A 23793-nucleotide genomic window follows, 5' to 3' on the forward strand; every position below is an offset into this window, starting at 1 on the left:
CTGGTTTATAAAACTTTAAAACAGCTAAGAAATTAGCAAATTGACTCCCATACCAAAGGCATTGTGTGAAAAAGGATCCCTTCTCTTAGTTCTGTGGAAGGAATCCACTCAAGTCAAGAAAACTTAGCACAGCAATCTGGTTCTGTACATGCCTAACTAGTAAGCCAGGGATGTGTAATTTATGATCTGTTGGCTATTTCCTTAATGCCAATTCAATTTGTCATGTCTTATGGCCTGCCCCCAGCTGCCCTATTCAGGAAACAGTGTGGGAGGAGGGTTCAGAACAGATAAAATGTTCCTGTAAGAACAGCCCCCTCTCAGCCATTCCAGTAGTACTGAAACACCTTGCCTTGCACATGAAGGGCTCATGTCTGCTACCCGGAAGAGGATGGATGGCAGCAGCTTGACTTCTCAAACGACTGAACTGATCCACAAAGTATGTGGAGCTCCGAGCTCTTCTTGAAATAAAAAGCAGCTGGGAACAGGCTGCATGACTTGTTCTGAGGGCAACCTGGACCTGGTCAAGAACTTACCTGTGAAGTGCAACAATGGTTAGCCAGGTTCCTTCAGGAAGCAGTGGGTTTGTAGCACATTTTCTGTATGTACATGTGAATAAAACTTTCTGTGTGTGGAGTATGTTAATCATAAAAAGAGAGGAAAGAGCTCTCATGGGGAGTTACTCATGGCGCTAGTGAAAGAAATGTACCCACTAGGCTTTATCTATCTATCTGATGCCATTGCTTTAAGTCAGCAGCAGCAGTGAGCTGTTTGTGGAATGAACTGGTTCTAGAAAAACACCACCAGCAAACCCAGCAAGAGTCATAAAATCTCAGGGGAAGAAAGGAAAAAATCTTTCCATTATTCTCATGCTAAAGCAAAAGTTAAAAAAATAGTCCAAAGTTGATGAAGGCTCAGACTGAAATTAGAGGGACACACCTTTAACCACAGACAGAATATTAATCATTAGGAATGGAATTTTCTTCAAAATTTTCTTAGAAACATTGAGAAATCCAGCTTATTTACACTGACAAAGGAATTACACAGTTGACAGAATGTTCCACTGATGATCTCAAGTCTTTCAAGCACAATACTCACATACTGTAGCACTGTCATTCCCTCACTGTGTACTATGTGTCAAGAAGCGTATTTGATGCATCAGAAACCACAAACAGAAAGCTCTGCTCAGGCTGCAATCTAGCTAGGGTGACAATCTCGTAAACTGGATGTCTGAAGGAAACTTAAGACTGCATCTACACAGAACAGCAGACTTGAACAATTGTAAGTCAGGTTAATTAGACCACACAAAATACTTGCACAATGTGGTTACCACCTGTAACCCTGTTTGGACAGGGTTACCCCCTGAATGTAACCAGGGTTACATTCAGTTTTGTGGAGGCACAGTAGCATCTCAGGATGATGGTTCCTGCTGAAGTGGACAACATAGCTGTTCCTTCAGACTCAGGTTATTCTATGATTCTATTCTGTTGATTCTTCCTAAAAGCTGATCTAAATCCAAAAGCATGTAAGACAGAAGAAATCAGGCACTGGGCAGGGGCTGGACACACAGAGAAAGAACATGGAAGTGGAAAACCAAAAAGAATAGAAAGAGAGCCTCTTCCAAAATATGGAAAGATGTTTTTAAAAAAGATTTAAGGGGCTAAAAAATTAAAAAATAGAGCTAGCAAGAATGCATTTTTCCTAAATTTCATACTTAATATAATTTTCATTACTGATTATGGACAGCAATATTCAGGAAGAATACGGACAGAAGATTATGGACATTCTTTTCCTTCCTTTCCTGCTACGGAGGATGACAGCAGCACTTTTGCTCTTCTGAGAGTTTGTCACCTAAACAATACTGAATTCTACACACTAAAGAGGGAATGAGCTTTTAGTTTCTAACACTGAAAAATAAAGTCCAGAACATTCTTCAAGTAAACATGGCATAACTACTTAACAAGAAACAAACAGTAAAAAGGGATAAATTTTTCAAGTTTCCCTTTAAGTCTTTCCTTTTCTCCTTTCTTCGCGCAAGTTTTACAGCCCGTTCCACTTAAGAAGTACCTATAAAAATACCTTCTAAGAGACAAAGTACATTTGAAAATACCTTTCTCCATGTAAAAATACATATTACTTATATCACATTTTTCTAAAATTGCGTGTTGGCTCAAAATTTTTAAATATCTGTTTTTCTCTGAAGCATAGTTTTACCCTGGAGAATCACATATATCCTTAAAACCTGACTCTTAATGATTCAGTGAAATACTGTCTCACTGTGTCATTTTTATGTAATTGGAAGTTTAACACAAGAGCCATTTGCTCCAGCTGAGCTTGAGTCAGATGGCAGACTAAACAGAGACTCTGTGATCCAGAGCCATGTAATTACTGGAATAGGAAAATGTTTCACTCACCTTAATAGTATTTCTGAGCAGATGTTAATATCAACTCCTACAAAGCTGACACACTCTTCAACCACACTGTCCAGAGTTGCTTTGAGCAAAGTCTGTGATACATCATGCTGAGAAACAAAAATAGAGATATCTGGTTACTGAAGTATCGAAGTGTACATAAACAGGAACTGCATATAGCACTAACATCAATAAAATAGCTGCTGGAACTTAACAATATCTCATGTGAGGGTACCAGTTAAAAATATGAATGGTAGAATATATTTTTTTAAATGTCCCAAATATCTCTTTGAAACATCTTTGCCATGATACAAATTTCTACAATAAAGACACACTTCACATCCTGGTATTGCTTTTTAATAACTATTTCCCTACACCTTGTAAAAACAAAACTTTATTAAAAACATGATTACTCAAAAAGAGTAATGCTTCTGGTAATCCACCACATCTTGTCTTTAATCTGACATATCTACAAAATCAGTTTATTAAAAATAAAGTAGAGAAGAGATCACAAATGCTGTAGTTTTGCACCAGTACACACAGATATTTGCAAAATAGTCCCATTTATGAGCATCACACTACAGTAGAGTTATTATTTACTAAAAGAAAAAGCCACACACCATATGAAGGTGGGCAATACATAAGGTACTTATCAACCCCATGGCAACAAAATGTTTTGAATCTTGAACAGATATTTCTGGGAAGATTGGCAGGTCCTTGACCAAAGCACCACTAATGGAAATGTTCACAGTGTTTCTCCCTTTTCCCCCTAAAACAAAAATCAGTCACACTTGTCAAAGTTAAAAGTTCTCAAACTCTAAGATTTCTTTTCCTCCCAAATGTAGGCATACTTCAGTCTGTAACTGTGAGCTTCCCACACAAGCCCATCAGTGCTTAGAAGTCTGACCTGGAGGGAGAAGCCTCTCTAAATGCAGAAGCTAATTCAATCACTATGTTGGCTTAGCTTCAGGGCTCTTCTGCATCACTCATGTAAATCTGGGTTGATCTGTTGTGGTTTCACGATGCATTCATTTAGGACATCAAGCTGGATCCAAGCCAAGGCACCAAACACTTCATCCATTACTTTGTTTTATGTTCTAAGCCATTCAGATCTTTTAAAGATTTCATGGTTAAATTTAACACGCCAATAGCATCAATCCCAATCCACTAAAACTGGTAGTTCATTAAGCAGTGGTTAATAACTGAGGCACTCATAAAACTTCAGGCAATGCATTTCATAGCTCCCTATTTCAGGTGATGGTAATGGGATGCATTTTCATGATGTGATATGTAATAAAGTTACTTACAAACACAAAGCTTTTATTTTGTCAATATGCCTCTTCCTATATTAATGTTGAATGCAAAACACCATGTATATGCACAAGTACTGGCATTTACACACATCCTTGGTCTCATAACCACAAAGCTTGCTTGTACAATTGGCAGACCAAACACCATTTTCTACTTACTAATGTGTTGCTACTGCAATATAATAGCTTCTTTTTTGAATAAACAGACAAACAAAAAAAAACATACCCTTAAAAGAAGTCTTATGTTTTCTTATTCTGACTTACTGAAGATGTAGCTTCTCTTAATAAGGAATATATTTCCTCCTCCTCCTGGCATCAGCCACATGATATACTAGAGCTAGAGGCTTCCAGCTCACGTGCACACTCATGCAAGAGATGCATTTATATAACACAGCACAAGAACCAAAATTAAACATTCAGAAACAACACCCGCATCTTCTCTTCTTTGCCAAGTACAGCTGCCAAATACCAGGCTAGGTTTTTCATTAACTACTTCACTGAGGTTCACTAGAAGATAAAGATTCTAACTTAATTTTTTTTTTTTTTCATTATGATGCAGGAAGTCGTAAGGAGAAAAAAAAATGCAAAAGAATTTCCTTCTGGTCTTAGGGAAGGCTACTGAATCAAAAGTACTTGCAAGTTGATTGTGATATAGTTTCACAAGTTACATTAACAAATTCTATTAAATGCAGCAGTTCTTGGCCATCTCAGAAAAAACATCTTGTTCTAGACAACTGCTCTGAATATAGAGTTTGTGTTGAGACTGCTGCTTCCCCAAGTTTCAGATTAATTCCTTAAGATGATGATTCTTTCAGTAGGAACAACATGATTCATAACAGTCACTGCCTCCACAGTGCCTTAGAGCATAGGATGTAGCAAAGAAGGAAATCCATTTTCTGATCTAACCTTTCTAAGGAGCTCTTTGGAAGAGACTTGATTCCACAGAAGCTTTATTTCCAGCCTGCACAAAGTGAATCAAGACAGGAATTCAGTCTACTATATTCCCCGAAAATCAGGGAATGGATCTGTCACAATCAAAAGCTAAGCATCCTAAAATATCTCTGCTAATAGAAGAAGTGCCAGTGCTCACTGAACCTCATTTTCAAATGCACCATTGGTATTTATCTAAAGACCTGAGTTTGTGATTCTAATAGTTTCTGTAAAAGTCATTAAATACAAAACACATATCTTGAAAAAAAAAAACCTATAGCACTTAACTATCTCTTTCTCTTGCCAAGAAGACAAAAATTTCTCAAGTCTCTCAAAGATTACTTGCATCTTAACTTTATTTCTGTGTGAGAGTCATCATTAAAAAAACCAAAGCAAGACAGTCACAAGTTATTCTTTATTGGTCCAACACATAAGAGCCATGTGACTTGGAATGGACATGACAGCTCACATGTGAAGAAGGCACAGATAAAGTGAACAGGAAGATGTGACAGAAGAGGATAGGCATAAAACAATCCCTAAGCTACCAGTATCTCATTGAAGTAAGATACATTTAGCAAGTGAATGATGTTAAGTTGTAAAAGCCAGGAAAACCTTCCAGATGGCAAACCTGCCTCCCAAGATGCAGCTCCTGACCAAGAGGGCTTTCTTTGGCTATAATGACGGAATTTTCACATCCCTCTTTACACTAAAGGCACAGAGAAGTGTTACACATTCAGTTTATAAAAGTAGTTAAAAACTTTATTATCGCAATACCACTGCCAAGACTTCCTACTGCCCAAAGATTACACTTCAGAAAGGTTTAAAGTACAGTGTGTCTTCCACTCTTCCAACAGTTTCAGTGATCTTCTCAAATATCAGAGGTTAGATGATGCTATACACTTCTGTGTACTATTTATATGCACTGGGGTGGTATCAAATGAGTCAGACACTAGAAGCACACATATACCCTGCTCCTCACTCCCTGCAGCAGGTTTGTAAAGACAGGAATGATGAACTGTTGCATTAAGAGCATCAGAATAAAAACTGCACAAGTAAAGCACAAGTCCAAAATGCCAGACTGCTTTCAAAATGAGGTAATGCAGAACTTGATGCTGCACAGTCTCTGACAGCCCCTCCACATGCCACTGATCATTGCATCAGCTGATCGCCTGCAAATCCTTCCAAATAAAACACTTTCATAATAGCACTGACTCTGAATCCACCCCAAGGAATGAGGGTGTCCCTGCTAAAACTGTTCAGTGTAGCCTTTAAGCTCAGAGCCAAGCACAAAAGGTGCTATCACAGCTATGTCTGACAAGTAGGAGCACGTCCTTTGGTGTGATGTTCAAACATCATATTGAAATTACTGGCCAAATAGAAAGTTTTAGTAAAAGGATACTCAGAAATGGCTGCCATTAAAATATTCAGTGTAATAGTAGATCTGAAGTAGAAGACTTGATTTTATATTATGATCTCCAAAAGGACTGATACTCCCAATTTATGGAAACTAATACCAAGAGAAGTAAAGGGCTTGCCACAAACTGTGGGATGTCCAGTGCAAAACTGAAAACTTTTGTTTATCATCATTCTCCAGAAAACAAAGCCACCTTGCTTCACAAATAGTATCAGCAAGAACGTACACATTTGTTTGGTTTGAGCTTTTTGTGTGGAGGACTATAGAAATTAATCTGTCCTAAGAAGTGTCAGGAACTGTAACCATATTTCAGTATTTGTTTTCTAAGGAGTTACCAAGTGAGCCATGGAAGAAGATGCAGAAAATTACTTGATTAATTGAAACCACTACAGTAAAGAACTATCAATCAGTAAATGAAATCCAAACATTACATTTATCTAATATTTTTATAGAGTATCCCAAATATAATTTACATTCATGAACATGGAAGAAAATAAAGGGCAGCTATTTAGATCTGTGGTCACAGTTACTGCTCAAATTAGTCTGTGGCAAACCTGTTAAAATTACCAGAAAAAAAAAATCACACATTTCAAAACAACCATTCTGCAAACCCATACTAAAACCCCTAACAATCAGTATAACTTCATTGCATATAATTTCAACAATCATGGCACAAAATGTTTACTCCTGAAAAACAGTGTTTAAGAACACCTGTCTATTATGCACAAGATAGTTCTGTTCTATCATTATGTCCCAATACTTCAGCTATCTTTTCTTGCCATATGGTACGTAGCAGAGAATAAGGATTCTTGTTTCACTCGGTTTCAAAAGTTACAAACACCCACTGGAAATAATTAACATTACTAAAAACCTATCTGCTCCTTGAGATGGTGCTCTCAACTGTAATTGAAATCCCTTTTGCAGTTTCAAAAACCTGTTGATGTACACAAAAGGAAGGCAGTATTTTAAACAGCCTCTCAGCTCAGTTATTTCTAGCAGTGCACCAGTACAGACACTGTAAAAATACATTTGTCATCAGCTTGGCAAATATATCACGTCAAAGAGCCAGTGCTCACACGAAGCCTGGAGGCTGTACTTAGCCAATGTGCATGAGCATGGATGGTGGATCAGCACACAAACTTTGCCTGAACACCAGATCACCAGCGCTAGACTAGAATGGGCAGTTTTACTTGCAAGTAAATTACAACTCCAAGCTCCTTACCTTTGGCAGCTCCAAAAACACCCCACAATACAAAACCTCCACACAACACTAAAAATAGTACACATAATTAAAATGCATTTGGTAGTTTTTTCCTGGTTCCCTATAAAATCATAATTTCACAAAGGATGGTATGATTGCGTATGTATCTGAAAGACAAATTCCGACAGCTTAAAATTCTACTGCAACACACAGCAACTCTGAAATAATTGTTTTCCATTTACAAATATGAGTAGACACAACATAATCAGCCTGTGTCTCATTATTACTTTAAAACACCCAAGAGCCAAGCAAGGCACCTTCCAACACAGTCAAGCAGGAATTATTTGTATCCTGCAGAGCCTACAAATGTAGTGCAGACATGACCTAATGATGCCAGTTAGAAAGCAGTGGGGAGGGGATGAGTTCTCAAGTCTGGGCAGCAAGCTGCAGGTTGTTGACCCAGGCTCAGCATTACAGTACTATAACAAGATCAATATTCAGTTTAAATAAGACTGAGCTGTGTGCCAGACAAACTATTTTGGGTTTTGATCAAGTTATACCTCACTTGTCCTTTGAATCCAAAAGTCAGCCTTCAATTAAGTAAACACAATTTAATCTTTTTTTTTCCTGTCAAATTGAGTCCTGAAAGACTTCTAGCACTTCATAAAACATTATTTTGTTGGTACCTACTATTAACTTCTGTATCCATGAATTTTAATATTGGCATGTGCGACCAGTCAACATGTCTCTTGAAAAATACTATTTTTTTCTTTAAAGAGTGGCATAACTGTGCAAACTGAATGACTTTTACTAAAAGAGAAATTAGGTGGGACAACACATCCTAAGCAAAGTTCAAAAATATATTATTTTACAGAGATTCAATCCATGGCAATGTGTTTCAAAATTTAAAAAATGGAAAAACATTACTAGTGCTGTAACCTATATACCATCAGCTTAATTGCAAATGCTTGTTACACCACAAAAGTAAAATGCATTCATGGCAAACTCTTAAGTACAGCAGGACTAAAGTAACAGAAATAGTCTAAAGAGAAGCACCTTTTCATGTCCAGAATTAGAAAAAAATTAAAAATATACCTTACACATCAGGTGGAAAAGTTGGAAAGTTCAGGATTTGGGTTTTCATCTCTAACATCCTCTGGAAAATCCCTTTCAGTCAGTGTCTAAGAAAACAAGCTTATCCATCTGATGTTTGATAAAAGGATCTTTTGAATTTCTTTTGATGATTATTTGTGGTTTCTCCAAACGTTATATTGTTATAGGATATATTGTTATGCTATGTACTTAACTCTGATTCATTTCTCGTTTCAAAAATCCAAATTCTGTTTGTTTTAACAGCCTATTATTATTACTGAAATATCCCAGGAGAAAGAAATGGATTTAGATTTTCCAAGAAAATTATAAGAAACAAAACCAAGTCTTTCAGCTCCAACATTTTTAAAAAGTAAGAAAAAAAAAATGCATGAGTTTATCATGTAAATGCTTTAAGTCAGTTGCAAATTGCTGGAATCCATCTTATATTTACTTATGCTTGTGAAAACAAGCACAGTAATACTGCCAAACTTGTTACACAAATTCAGTCCCACCACTGACACATCTTACTTCTAAATTAGCTTCTGTGACATGAACAAGTTAGCAGAAAATTATGTATACCCAAAACCATCTTCCCCTTTCCAGAGCAGGTACAAGTTTTCTCCAATGCTTATTGTTATGTGACTAAGCAGCAGCAATACAAATTTCAATTATAATCAACTACATCATTCCTGAAGATTTCAGAGGGACATTTTTGCCAATAAATAGCAAAGGCAAAAATCCCAATTACTACAGGTGGAAAGCCTTGCATTTCATTTTCAATCCAAACACATATTTTGGGGCTCTTAAAGGTTTACAAATATAGGGTATATCCTGCAACACTACAGAAAGATAAAGCAAGGACCATCAGAACTGGAGCTTTACAGATCACACGATTGAATTCAGCTGAAGATTTTCCTGAAGATTGCTAAAGGATAAGAGAAGGAATAAAAGAAAGATTGCACTAACAGAGAAAGAAGATAGAAGTCACAAAGCCCAGGTGAGTGTGGTCACCTGTGGAACTTGGTTTAGTCTTAAGGCAGTGACCATGCACGGCCCTGCAGCAGGTGGGTGAGGAACAGCAGTTCCTGGGTATAGCTCCCACCAGCCCTACTCCAGCAAAGCCAGTCCCCAGAGGATGTGAGGAGCTTGGCAAGGGGCTACATAAATACACATGCTTCTTCCAGCTCTGCTGAAGACATGTTGGGGTTCCTCTCCATCTCTAATGAGGAATGTGATACTTGAAAAATTATTAAAAACTACAACAAAAAATATAAATTAAAGGTATTTTCTATAAAGGAAGATTAGTATAGCTGATGCATATTTTATTGTACCCTAGATGTCTCATATAAGAAACTTCTTGTTCTCACTGGTTTCCTCAAATTTAGTATGCACACTTAGTAACTGCTACATCAGGTTACTCATACCAGCAATGCACTGAGAATATATTTAATACAATGACACATCTGTTAATTCATTAGGAAAAAATGTAGATGCCAAAAAATGACTTAGTAGTTTTTTAGTTTCACACCCCACAGAATTAGTGACTATTTAGAAATAATCAAGATACAATTAAGAAGGGGAAAAAAGTGTTTTTATTTAAGGTGACACTACCTCCTGAAAATGCTTGTTGAAAAAAAGCTTCAAGGTAATTCAACTTTGCTCAACCTCCCACCCAGGTCTCCACCTTTTTTTATGTGGATCAGCTCAAACTGAATATGCTTAAAGAACTCTTGCAAATCCTGCTGCTATCTCTTTCTCTTCTATTTGGCTCCTCCTTTACTTTGATCAGACACTCCTTCCCCCTTGATTCTCAAGCTCTTCCATAGCCTAGCTAAAAGAAAAAATGAGCTAGGAATAAAACAGAATGCAAGACACTGCCCTGTAGAAGACAGCCAAACCCAAATAAAGCAAGCTTATTTTCTCTGCTTAGTAAAAAGCAGAGAAAATAAGTGTGATTGACATATGGCAACTCAAAAAAGCCACTCAGAGTAATGTTTACTGAATGACCCGTGGAAGACTGAAAGCTGACAGAAAACCAGGAAACATGTGGAAAAACAGAAGTTAGCTCAGTTAGCAGCAGTTATGGATTTGACAGGCAGAGTACATAAGCATCCATTGTGTCATTCACATCTTTGATAAATGAAAGCAATTTCAGCACCACTCATTACATATAACAGCAAGGTATATTTAAAGAAAAGGAATAAGTAAGCAATTGGCAAAAAATCACTATGATATAGTAAGCTTGTGACTTTTCAGAAATGTGTTCTGCACTAAGTTTAGAAAAATTCGCATTAAAACATGTATTTAGCACTTTTCATATTACATATATAGCACTAACAAAGTGTTTGCACATAGGAGGTTGAAAAGTTGACAGGTCTCAATATTAAATTAGTTGTGCTAATGTGTCAGCACAAAAATGCTCTCAATGACAATTTTAACAAGTGAGTAAGAACACAAACATTTCTGTCGTTCTCAAAACCAAGCAACATTTCAGAACCACCATCACCATTGACAGCATGTGATTGTTACTGCTAATGCAATTAGCATAATTTTAAAAAGTGAGGAATCAAAATGAGCCAGTAGAATGGCATGAACAAGAACACTACATTTACTACCCCATACATGAAAAAAGCAATTTAGTACTCTTGCAATAGACACATTTTTATTTGAATAAGTAAGATCTCAGCAGGTAGAGGGGAAAAAATACAAGCCAAAGAACACTTATTTTACCAGCATCCCTAACAAAAACTGCAATTTGTGCCCTTATAACACAGTCCTTACTTATATTCAGGATCTGGAAATTCCTTCAGCAGGCTTCTTTAAAACATTAAAAAAACCCACAGTATTTGCAAATGTGTAAAACAATACATAATTTTGTAGTGCAACTAATTTAGAAAAAATGGGTTTTTAGGCTTTATTGAAATATTTATTTTTATAAAAAAATTTATGTTAGGCATACCCTTATGTAAAATCTGTAAATAATAATAGCATTACTATTACAAACTTATAAAGTTTAGAGGATACTTACCAAGTCAGAGCTTTTAACTATTGCATATATGAATATATTCATTGCAAATCTGTCATCTGATCACAGATCACAGCATCATTCATTTTAAAAACTGACCTCTATTTCCCTTGAAAAATCTTTTATATTATAATTAATCTAAAACTTGAAATTTTATGCAAGTTTGGCAAAACGTAAGAATAAACTTAGAAATTAAGTACTTCAAAAATTAAGACCTAATACTTCAGAAACTCTGAAAAACAATTTTAAACTATAAATTCTAATTATAAAAACTTTTTGTCCAAAAAGCAACTACTGGCTCAGTTTTAATAACATTTTAAAGTAGGGGGAATAGAGTTCTCTATATGTACAAACATTTAGAACTCTAAGCCAGTGTATCACTGAGAAAGAGGGTATCTAAAATCACCTCTGATTTTGCAGCACTCACCACTTGCAGATGACTTACGACTTCCAGAATAAAGGCTCCCTTGAAATCACTGGATGATGTCCCTTTACATTAATAAAGGGCAGAAGTCCAGCTGCAGTTTTATCTGTGCTTTGCAGCACTGGGAGTTAGGAGATGAGGTAGCAGATGGATCAATCAAATATTAGACAGGATTTTTCAATGTGCGTCAGATTCAGCAAATTATTAGTTACACTAAAATAATCCAGAATTTTTAAATATGAGAACATAAATTCTTATTGGGTGTTTTTTTTGTTTTTTTTTTTTTGTAGAGAATTTATTTTTTAAGAACACTGAACAACAGTTGTTCTAAATAACCCAGATTAAGGCATCAAGCTTTTGATGAATCCTTACACAAGTTAACAGTTGCTCTGATAGGAAATTAGATAACTGAGACATGTTAGATCAGCTATGGCAAATTTTCCTGTTCTGGAACACACAAAGATTGGCAAAGAAGCTCAAGTGCAAGTCTTGTAGTGATTTTGAAAGCACATGGCTGGGTAAGCTGATGCAAAGAGTGAAGCTAATTCAAATACTATTGTGATGGAGAAGACAGCTTGTCTGGAGACTTGTTAGCACTAACCGGCCCAAGCTACATCACCCCTCCCCTGCAAAAGGAGTTTACATGGACAGGTAATGACATTCCCAAACTGCAAATTTATCTCAAGACTGAGATATAACAGACGATGCAAGTCTTGCTCACACAAAGATTTGGCATGTACCACCCAAGGTTCAAAGGCAATTCTTGCATCCAAAGGCAATCCCACAAATACACACTTCTATGGTGGATAGACCAGTAGACTTAGAATAATAACTATCTGTTTATATGATTGCAAAACTAAACAAAAGTTCAAGCAAAACAAAAATATGAACGTCCATGAGAGTAATAGTTTAAGAAAACCACTCTACTTTTCACTCTTTAAAAACACAGGTGGTCAAGAATGTGAAGAAGAAAATGTAGCTCCTAAGAGTCTAGAAAATCTGCATGTTAGAGTAGAGCATTCTGAAAAACTCTGAACTTTTATTAAAACACCAGAAGTACTCAACTTCTTCCAAACTTTCAATGGCAGAAAATGCATAGCTGGTACTGCAGAGATACAAAGTGGTAACTTTTGGTTTTGGTGTACTTTACTCAGACTACTCTGACCTGTAGGTGACAGAGCTTCTGGGAGATATACGCTTACAGAAACAGTTCTGGTTTTGCTAGGCTATTCTAAAATTAGAATAGTAATAACCTCCCCTGCCACAGTCACACACATATTGCAGAACCTTTAAGCTTCACACTACTTCAGTATAGGTACCTGAAATCAGTCCCAGTCTCACAGATGACAAATCAAACCCACAAGAACTTAGTGATTTCTCCCTAACTAAAAAAGTAAATGAACCAGAAAGGATCACAATTCTTCATTTCCTGACTACAATCATCACTACCCAGAAGTGAACAGGACGTATTTTGCTTCTCCAATATTTTATGATGTTCATGCACTGATTGCTGTATTTGCTGATTGCCTGGACCAGGGACAGCTTACAAATGTTTTTGTATCTTAGCTTTCAGCTGTCCACGTATCAGTACGAAACAATTAAAACACAGCTTCTAAAGTAAAGGATATGTTGAGCTAATAACCATTTCTCATCAAACCATTGTCTTATTACAGCAGGAGTAAAAAGAGTGCTGTAACTGAATCCACTATATCCTCTTCCAGAGGAAGTGATGACATCAGCTCATTAATAAAAATTAGTCTGCCCTCTTTCATAAGTTATTTTCAAGTAGGGATCAAGATTTGGATGCAACTAGGCTGCCCCCTCAGACTAACAGATTTAAGGTCTGGACAAGAAGTCGGAAAATGAAATTATTTAATTTCTCTGTCAAATCCTAACAGTGGGAAATGTGTTTTCAAAAACTGATTCCCACGTTCTCCTGTTGCTCTTAACTTCTAGCAACATCAACCAGACCACCTCACATGTACAACCAAACAGGACAAATGCCTCCAACATTGTTTCAGTCAAATACATTCCTGAGATACTGTCTTTGTAAAACAAGGCATATGAAAGAATTTAAAATGGCTTGTACTTTAATTTGGGGGTTGGGGGCGTTTTTTATTTCTTCGTTTCTGCTGTTTTGTTTTGGTTTCTTTCTTTCCTTTTAAGTTAGGTAGGATTTATGAGGAACACGTTTTTATTATTTCATGTATACATCTAAAAGAGGACCTCAAACAAACATCCCTGTGGTTCAAGTTATGCACATAGCAAAGACCTCTAAGTATGAGGTTTGGAAAACTGGTCCAAAGTATACTGAAAAACAGGTAAGTTAGGAAAATGAAAGAGAATCGCACATAGATGCACAAAGATGATGGCACATCAAATGAGAGAAATAATTACATCCTCTTGAAAATGTTTCTTAACAGGAGACAAAATGCTCCTAGCTGCAGCAAATTTATATTTGGAACAAACAAGAAGCTACAACTGATGTTTTTTATTATGCCTTATGCACAGATATGTTCTTTACATACTCTCAGTCTTCTCCATCATTCAGTTCTAAAGCCTCAAAAAAGAAATGGATATCTCATCAGGTTTTTCAAGAAAGTTTAATTTCTTCCTTTTTCCACCTGCACATGTTGCACCTCATTGTGCTAAAATATGCATTTTCTTCATCTGAAATCCTGTCTTTAAGTCACAGTCAGTGAAAGAGCTCTCTTGGACAGCTGCAGCTTCAGAACATTTTCAAAAGCTACTAACACAAAACAAGCAGACAAAAGTTTGCTACGAAAACTTATTACACAGCAAACGGAAATTTCAGCAACAAAATTCCATTGTCACACACAAGAGTGTTGTAATACAGTCCAGTTCCATTCTATGGTCCCTTCAGATACCACACATATAAATCCATGCTGCCATTTTCAGGAGACTATTGCATTTGCCTAGAATTTACTCTTATTTTCAACTGGTTCAATGGTTTCAGAAAGCATTCATATCTTCAAAGAGTTTATATATTAATCTATTTTCTATCTGTCCTAGTTAAAGGACAAGAAAAACAGGCAAAAACACACTCGTGAAAAAAACACATTCTGAAAGGTATCTCACTGAGAATGCAGACAGTCCAAGAAACAGAACCTGTAGCAAACTTTTTCCCAAAGCTCTGAAAAACTAATCCCAAAACCACATTAAGATATGCCATTTACTTGGGACACTAGCTTTTTAGAAAAGATTGTGGAAGAAGCATAATGCCCTCTTAAATAGAGCTGGGAAATTATATGGTACCTAGTAATTGCAATGCTGGATCAGATCTCAGGATGTGATAAAAGAGAAAGACACTCTAATGACGTGCACACAGAGGGAAGGAATGCTACGAAAATAAGGAGCATGGACATTCTATTTTGCACACAGTTCAAGCCAATGACAGCACCATTACCTTTCTTATCCACACTTAAAAGATCTTCCAGCAAAATGCATGGGTTCTGTAACAGCACTACTCATAATAAAGCACTTCTAACAATGGCCCTCAGGTTAGCAAGCAAAAGCTATGGCAGGACCAGATTTATCTGAGATATCCCTCAGATACTCATTCATCATAACATATATACAAAATATCCACCAACACAGCTTTACTACAGCAGTGTAGAGAGAAGCAGTGGCAGAGGAAGAGGCCCCTGACAACTTACACTTTCTAAAAAGACAAGACTGAGAGCATGATCAGCAACACTGCTTTAAAACAGCCTTAAATAGGATTAAAAATAGCCTTTATCTATAATTTAGGAATAAATGGATTTGTCACTGACTTCTTTCACCAAAAGAGACAGAAATTTAAGAGGACATAAAAATAACATTTCTTTTACTTCCCCTCTCCAGCTCATAATATCCATCACACAAACTAAAATAAAATGATGGACAACTATACAGCAGGAATAAAGGCTGGAGAAAAAATACTCAAACAGAGGGGAGTGGTTTAATATTTGAAAAGATTGTCCAGATGATCAACCACCAACTCTGAGGTTTTGTGATGTCAAAATTTATGCTAATCTTAAGGGAGCAAATAGGTACGAGAATTTTCATTCACATGCTTCTGTACAAACTGAGGAAGTAAAATTGAAACGAAGTACCATCACTTAATTAATCAGAGGGAAAGCAACAACAACAACAACAGCAAAAAAGTGTTACAGGGCTACTTAATGCCTCTGCCCAGAAAAATGTGTCAACCTGGAAAAAGTCCAGGTTCACTAAAAAATTTTTATTTTGCTCTGTAATAATAACATACGGTACTTAAACTACTACAAATATGAACAACACTTGTTCTTGTAAAACAAATGAGTTTGAAAGCCCTAAATGCAGGCTTACCTGGCTGAAACTAATGTTTTTCATTAAAATTTTCATTTGCAAGCCAAGATTTCTGTAACTGCAAATCACTAGTGTCTCAGTCCTTAGTTTGATAAGCATTCTGTTGTAACATACCTTTCATTAAAAAAAAAGATGTCACATGAAATGACCATACACATTACTGAAAATTTACCACAGATTGCTACAGAAGGAATACCAGAAGAAGTTAGCATTAAATATGTAATTAAAAAAAAACCAAAAAAACAATCAATTTTAACTGTTAAGTCCTGTTGCTGAGGAGTTAGAGGAAAAATCCAGCCTGTGTAACTGGGCATGAGAATAGTGTGAAGCAACAGCATGTTGGTTAGCCTCACCTGTTCTTTGCATTCCAATTATTTTTACATGAACAATGTTTATTTGCCATCAGTAATACATGAAGACAATGTATTTCTATAGCAAATGACATGGCACACAGCATTCCAAAAGGGTAATAATGTTCCACTGCATCCACTGGGACAGCAGCCATTTACCTGTAGCCCCTGTAATTCCAAGGAGTTCAAGGTCCCAGTACTTCCCTCTGCATTTTGCACTGTTTGGGTCCAACTTCACAACAGCTCAACTTTCCTTTGAAGCACTGCCACATCGGGGCTGTTTAAGAATGAAATCTGCTTGCCTTTAGGGCTTCATTGAGTTAAAGGGCAAAATCCTGGCTCCATTTGAAGTCAGTGGGCAGTTCGCCATTTAATTCAATTCATCTACTGTTTCACAGTGACCTTAAGGGTATACCAAAAAGCTTGCACCCATGTATCCTGCCTTTGCTTGCAGGAAAATGTGGTGGCATGTATTAGCTCTTAACAGTAATGGCTGGTGGCAACTAGAATGTTTTTACTTTGAACATTCAGGTGAAGCTCACAAGCACAACAAATTACAGAACTGAACTGTAAACACTGGTTCATCAAAAAAGTTTATCTTCTGGTTGGGATCAAAAATTCATTTTAAAATTTAGAAAATACAGAACAGGCACCTGAGAAAACATTCACTTAGTCTAGATCATTTCAAAGAAAAGGATGAAGCAAATCATATTTTATTTCACCACATGGAGTCCCATGGTTTTCAATATTAACTAAAATGTGGCTGTACCAGTGCCAGATCACAAACATCCCAGGAGACATAAGCAGGACATATTTCACATTACCACCTCAGCACCCTGAACAAACTACAGTGGCACAGGGTTGGATGAATGTATCAATTTGTGTATCACCAGGGGCAGGTGCAAATCTATAGGGAAGGCTTTATAAAAGCAATTAAGCAGTTAAAAGAACAGTTGATCAGAAATTCTAACTGTGGTATAGAGGTCAATAATTTAAAATTACTTGTAATCAATTGCACTATTACTCATGTCTTTAGAAAACAAGATTTAAATGCTCCCGAATAAAATCACTCAAATTTACTCTTACAGGACTGTACCAATAACCTGTGTAAAACCCCAAATATTTTCCCATGTTTCTCACATTCGAGTAATGCCATCCATCCAGTGGCAGATGCTGGGATGCTTGCAGGTCTACTTTTTTTCAATTTCCTTACATAAACAGTAATCTCTTTCAAAGTTAAAAATACTCCTTTTCCTTCCCAGCTAATGTATATGGGTACTTTATACCCTTATTTAGAAGCTTGGCAAGAAACACACAGGGAAACTGATTTTGCATAATGTCCCTCTCTTTCCTACTTTCAATATTATGGCATAATATTAAAGATCAACTCAGTAAAGTCGACAGTAGAATATTTGTGTTATGCACTGCTTTCTCAGGTTTTGACTAGAAATTACATCAGTAATCAATGCTCAGAAAAATTGTTTCTACCATAAGCTTTTCCTCATACCCAAAATTAAAAAAAAAAGATAAAAATTACTAACTGCAGCCTTTAAGACAGACACTGTAGTATTTGTAGGGTCATTAAAAAACATTTGCCACTTATTTTCGTCATGTAAAATGAAAATATATTCCATCACTGAAATTATGACATAACCTAGGTTCTCCTAGTTAGCCCAGGAGAGCAAGAAAGGGGAATGCCAATTAATCCAATTACTGACAGAGAAGCTATCAGGATGAGTACTTATCAGGTCAGGTTCAAAAACACATCAGAAGCAACAGTGTTAAAAAAACAGAAAAGAAAAATGAAAAAAGAAAAAAGCTCACACTCCCTGTGCTGAGTAGCACTATTAAATTCAGATGCAGGGTTGTGTTTAGGTTGGACAGGCCCCAACAGTAGAACAAAGTCAGTCTGTCTTAGTACCATAACCAAATTCTACAAGTTAACAGCTTTTCATGAAAAGCTGCCATTTCAAAATGTCAATCAAACCTGAATATAAGTGGGAACTCCTGCAGAAATAACCAGCTGCAGGTTTGAAAAACATTTTTCACTGAAAGTGGAAACACAAAAGATGTTTGAATGAGATCTCTTTTCATTCCTGTAACAGTAGACGGTCATTTTCACAACATCAAGGACAAAAACACAAGACAAAATTGCAAATAATGTCTTGAAAGAACCATTTGCAGGGGTGATGAATGATTCAAGTTACAAATGACAGAATTATTGGCAAATGGAAACTCATTAATATGAAAAAGCTTCTCTTATAAGACTGCAGTTTGTCTCCACTTTCTCTCATTGTATCTGAATGATTAGGTTGTATTAATTTCATTGCATGTTTAATATTGGCTTTCTTACCTTGAGGCAGCAGCTTGCACTAAGATCATCTGATTTGCAGTGCAAGTCTTTCGGGGGGGTTTATGTGTTTAGTAAACAATTGAACTTCTTTCAGGTAATAAAAATGCAGATTCTAACATAGCAAAGCCAAAACTTAGGATCTACCCACAGAGAGAACACAAGTTTTCCAATTCAGTTCTGGACATACAAACATAAATAAGTCATTTGTTCAATAAACCAAGGGAAAAATATGATTTATACAAGTGTACACAATAATGGAAAAGCAGCTTACCAAAATCACTTTGGCCACATTCTCCTTTCTAAAGAATATGGCATGAACAAAGCCATTTTCTCTACCATCTGAAAGATGTATAGCATATCTGAAAACGAATTTGCAGTCCAAATATGGGCTTCATCAATTCCTTATACAACAACTGGACTGATACAGCAGTGATTTGTTTCACAAATTTCCACATTCAATGTCATGAAACACAGTCAACAGGGAGATTTAGTGAAGAGTTAAAACCACTGTAAAAGATTCACCTTTCCAAAAGGGAGAATCTGCACTGTAGTATCATTATCCATTTTGCTTACTATTAACAAGTAATAAAAGCAATTTGCACGTAGATGAACACCTCAGCATGTCTCAGGATACAGAGTATTAACATAGACATAGTGCCTATATGTATTTATCTCCTTCTAGCATGACTATCAGTCATCACAGGAATGAGAAAATGTTAACTCTTTTGAGTGACAACACCTTTATCTCAAGTTATGCTTTCCACCAAACTGAAAACACATTTACATAAAAATCACAAATGAGGATGTGATGTAACAGCATAGTTATGTTAAATGTAATTGAACATACAAGATGTAAGACTTTGAAAAGAAGGAAATAACATATTCAGCAGCATTCACTGAAAAATAAGATGCCACACAACATAAACTGAAATAACTTATCACTTATAACCTCACTGTACTGAGATATCAGTGACATCACACAATTTCACACTACAGTACTGTTTTTTATAGAATACATTAATTTCTGACATCCCAAATCTTAATCTTCATATTACACTGAATACATAGATATTCCACTGTGATATGCATTTCTCTAGCTGCAGGCTGCCGCACACTACCACAGTTACCTTAGAATTTTTCCTTACACTCGAAGTTACTTCAGTAGAATCACAACAGAAATTTATCAATACTGCTCCCAACAAGAAGACAAAAAAATACAGCAAGATTTTTTATCACTAAATCTTGTTCTTATCCCTTGGTATCACCAACATTTGTTTTTAAGTAAGCTGGAGCATATACGCTCAACTCAGGTTTTGAGGTGAATAATTCTCAATATGAAGAAATAGCTGAAGCAAGATAAACGTGATCATAAAATGCTGCTACCAAGCCATTTAAAAACTGAGACAAAAGAGATAAAAGGAGAAAAAAACCAAACTGTGCCAAACCTAGTGCCTTAGCAAGCAGAGTGTTTTTTAACATTCTTAAAAGCATTTACTATTTACTTCAGGAAACAGCTTACAAGTCAAAACACGTTGGAGATTTTTTCATTTTGTTTGGCTTCGAGCTGCCAATTGTTAGTAAAGATTACTATTCATTTTACAGGAGTGTTAAGAATGCAAATGGTTAACAGTAGTATAAACTATATACTTGGTTTAAGTTTGAATGTCTAAAACTATTACACACTGCATTCATCTGCATTCCCTGTTTATGGGAATGAAATATGTAGTCATTTGAAGTCCACAATATGTATACTGTGTTTGTAATAACTGCAGATTTTACAAGCACATTATTCTTTCCATTAGGATTAAAACCTCACCGAATAGCAATTTGTGAAAGAATTCTAGCAGGGCCCTGAGCCCAGAACTCTGACCTCTGATGAGATGCTTGGCAGCAACAAACTCTAGGTCTAAGCAAAACATCTGGTTTGAGTTAGACTTCCTGAAAAAATAGCCCCTGTACTGGGGAAACTGGTATTCACTCAGCTTTGTCTATACACTTTGACTGACTGCAACACTGTTGCGGGGGGGGGGGGGTGTGAGGAAGAGAAAAAAATGCTTTGCCAGAATGCATGTCAATCACTGCAGACTTCTTGGTGGCCTCCGAAGAGGCAGGCACTTATGCTAGGAGACACTGTACGCGTTTGTTCGAGCTTCTTGGGATTTTTGCTATTGTACTCCATAGCTCATTGTTTTTTTCAGAATTAGTGCCAACACTGAATTATCGAATCCAAAACTACAGTCTAGTTCAAAATATAAATTTTGCCTGAAGAAATAGTTTCTGCAGATTCTTTTTAAACAATAATTGTTTTATACTAATTTTTCTTACAAATTTAGACAATCACTGTCATCATAAAATGAATTAGGATATTCCCAACAAAAACACAAACTCTCGCTGCCAAGAAATCTGTAAGAACAGCAATGGCTTTTGGTTGGCTCCCAAGATTTTTCATAGGCAACACATTGCTACATGAAATACCTAGAGATAAGAGTAGGACAGAAGGACAACTAAAGAGAATGCTGATACAGTGGGGTGGGTGTCCTTAGCCTCCTGCTCTCAGACCTGTCATCAGCAAATGCTCCAGCAAGAGGGACAAGAAACGGATAGAGCTGGTTCTTGCTTCTCACTTTCCCAAGATGGGAAGTACGCCCAATCACAGGGTAGGTGAAAGTGAAGAAATGCTCAACAATTGCAGGCTTGGCATGAGTTGCACTTTGTTCAAGCTGGCAGGCCTGATAAGGAGCGCCAGAACAACGTGGTGAGGTGGGTAGGACACAGCCTCGCTTATAGACACGACTGTCAAGAAGTACGTGGCCAAACTCAATTCATCAGTTGGTTTTTTTTGTGGGACACCTTGCATTTTTAGAGCATCATAGTGAAATGTTTTAAAAATAGTTTAGCCATAACAATGAAACAGCTAGCAGTAGTTACTGAGACCTGTTAGATTAATAGATACACAATGCAGCATTAAATAGCTCATATAGGCTAGGGAAACTCAAGATAATTGAATTTGAAAGCAACAGATACAGATTTCTGTCAACACATTCATCAGTGCTGCATATACACACAGGTATGTATAAGAAATGTGTGATACAATTTATCTATGCACAACCTTACTGTGTATAGAGAAATTTACCTTTAGGCACTATTAGTAGGCACTATTTATATTAACGGAATACTTTTTCTGTACACTGTCTTCTTAATAAAATGTATTTTGGTGAAAAAAGCATCAGAAAAATTTTCATCTATCTACTGCTCTATTTTATAGAAGTCTGCCATATGACTGTATATTATTAATGTACTCACAGTTTATTTTCTTCCTGTGATTGCTAATGCAATAATATTTTTATGCCTGTTCTAACAGTAACTTTACACTGGAATTAAATGTCAATTTCTGCTTTCAACCTCCAAAATTTTAAATTAAATGTCACTGATATCAACCCCTTGCATTCAGGCAAAATGCAGCCACCAACTCACAAAGGGACATTTATAAAATAAGCCTTGCTTGTTTGAACTGCAACACTGCCATCGCTGGAGTTTCAGCTGGGAGACTTAAATAAATAAAAATAAACCAAAGTAATAAACACCATGTTTTATGGAGCTGCACAGAATTAAAAAAAAAAAAAAAAGAAAGAAAAAAGAAAGAAAAAAAAAAAAGAAAAAAAGAAAAGCGGTCTTCCTGGCAAACTTGAAATATTAGATTTAAAAGCTGCCTCTCTCATTCTGGAAGACGCCTGGCCCCCACTACTCAATGCCATTTATGAAGGACAGTCAGCTGTGGGCAACAGGGCCACCCACACAAGTGCCCATTATGCCCTTTGGAGCTGCAAAGAGATGTCCTTCTGTCCATGACTATATAGAAAACAAAACAACATTCCAAACTAAGGCAACTTGGGAAACTTCTGAGTGCAACAGGAGTAATGAATCCTACAAACATCTCAAGCAACACGAGGCAGGTGGAAAAACAGAGCTGCTTAGCCCAAGGCTTTGTAATATATATTATGTTCTCCATGGAGCTAAATTTTTCTACTACTGATGAGATTCCAGTGGCCCTGTTATCCAAATGTATGATATGAAACAGTTTTTTTCCTTTTGAAGAAATAAATCACATATGCCCACAGACTTCAGTTTTCTGGAAGACTGAATATAATTTTAGAATCATCACCATCAGCTGGTTGACAGCAATAAAGACAACATTCACTTTAAATAACCCTGAATTATATACAGTTGAGTAAATTTGAATTTGTTTTGCTTTAAGGTCTTCCAAAGTTGAAGCCAACATGCTGAACAAAAATATTAAACTATCTATAACCCTGTGTCAACATATGATGCTACTGGGAATGGTAAGTGAATTAATTTTCCAAGGAAAATTAATTACTTATGACTTACAGTTGTAAAAGCAAACAACGTAACTCTGGATTAGGGCACATTAATTTCTGTTTGGAGTAGCGATTAAATTAATTTCATATAATTCATGGTATGTAATGGAAAGCAGAACAAAGATGAAATCTTAGACAATGACTGACACAGAAAAAAGTGTATATTTATGTTCCTGATACAAAAATAAAGGTCACAGATATTAATCACTGTCTAGTGAAACATGATTTTAGTTTCTAAAATGATTTTTTCAAAACTGTTTGTTAGGATAAGTGTTATTAGCAAGATAAAAATCTAAAAAGCAACAAATTACAAAACATCAGAGAAATCTTGCATGCTACATTGTCTCAGTGAAAAAGATTACAGTTTTCAGTGATGTCTGTTGAATGACATAACTCTCACAAAATTATCATGAAGAACACCAACACTAACTTAAATTCCTCCTACATTAAGTTCATCTTCTTACTCTTCAAGAGAAGAAAAATTTGATCACAGGTCCAATATTAAATAAATTAATATTTAATAAATTAAAATATTTATTAAATAAATTCCAATATTTAAT

General features: G+C 36.1%; 1 protein-coding gene across 6 annotated transcripts in view; it reads right to left on the reverse strand.

Moving 5' to 3' along the window:
- The window catches only part of SRBD1 (S1 RNA binding domain 1), a 124752-nt gene that overhangs the window by 16202 nt on the left and 84757 nt on the right, over positions 1 to 23793 (reverse strand). For all 6 annotated transcript variants that reach the window (XM_064414461.1, XM_064414458.1, XM_064414456.1 and 3 more), the window contains one exon: positions 2412 to 2518. In XM_064414461.1, coding sequence (XP_064270531.1) covers positions 2412 to 2518 — 107 coding nt within the window. The remainder of the gene's footprint in view (positions 1 to 2411; positions 2519 to 23793) is intronic.

The sequence above is a fragment of the Passer domesticus genome, chromosome 3 (assembly GCF_036417665.1).
Source record: "Passer domesticus isolate bPasDom1 chromosome 3, bPasDom1.hap1, whole genome shotgun sequence".
NCBI classification, from domain to species: domain Eukaryota; kingdom Metazoa; phylum Chordata; class Aves; order Passeriformes; family Passeridae; genus Passer; species Passer domesticus.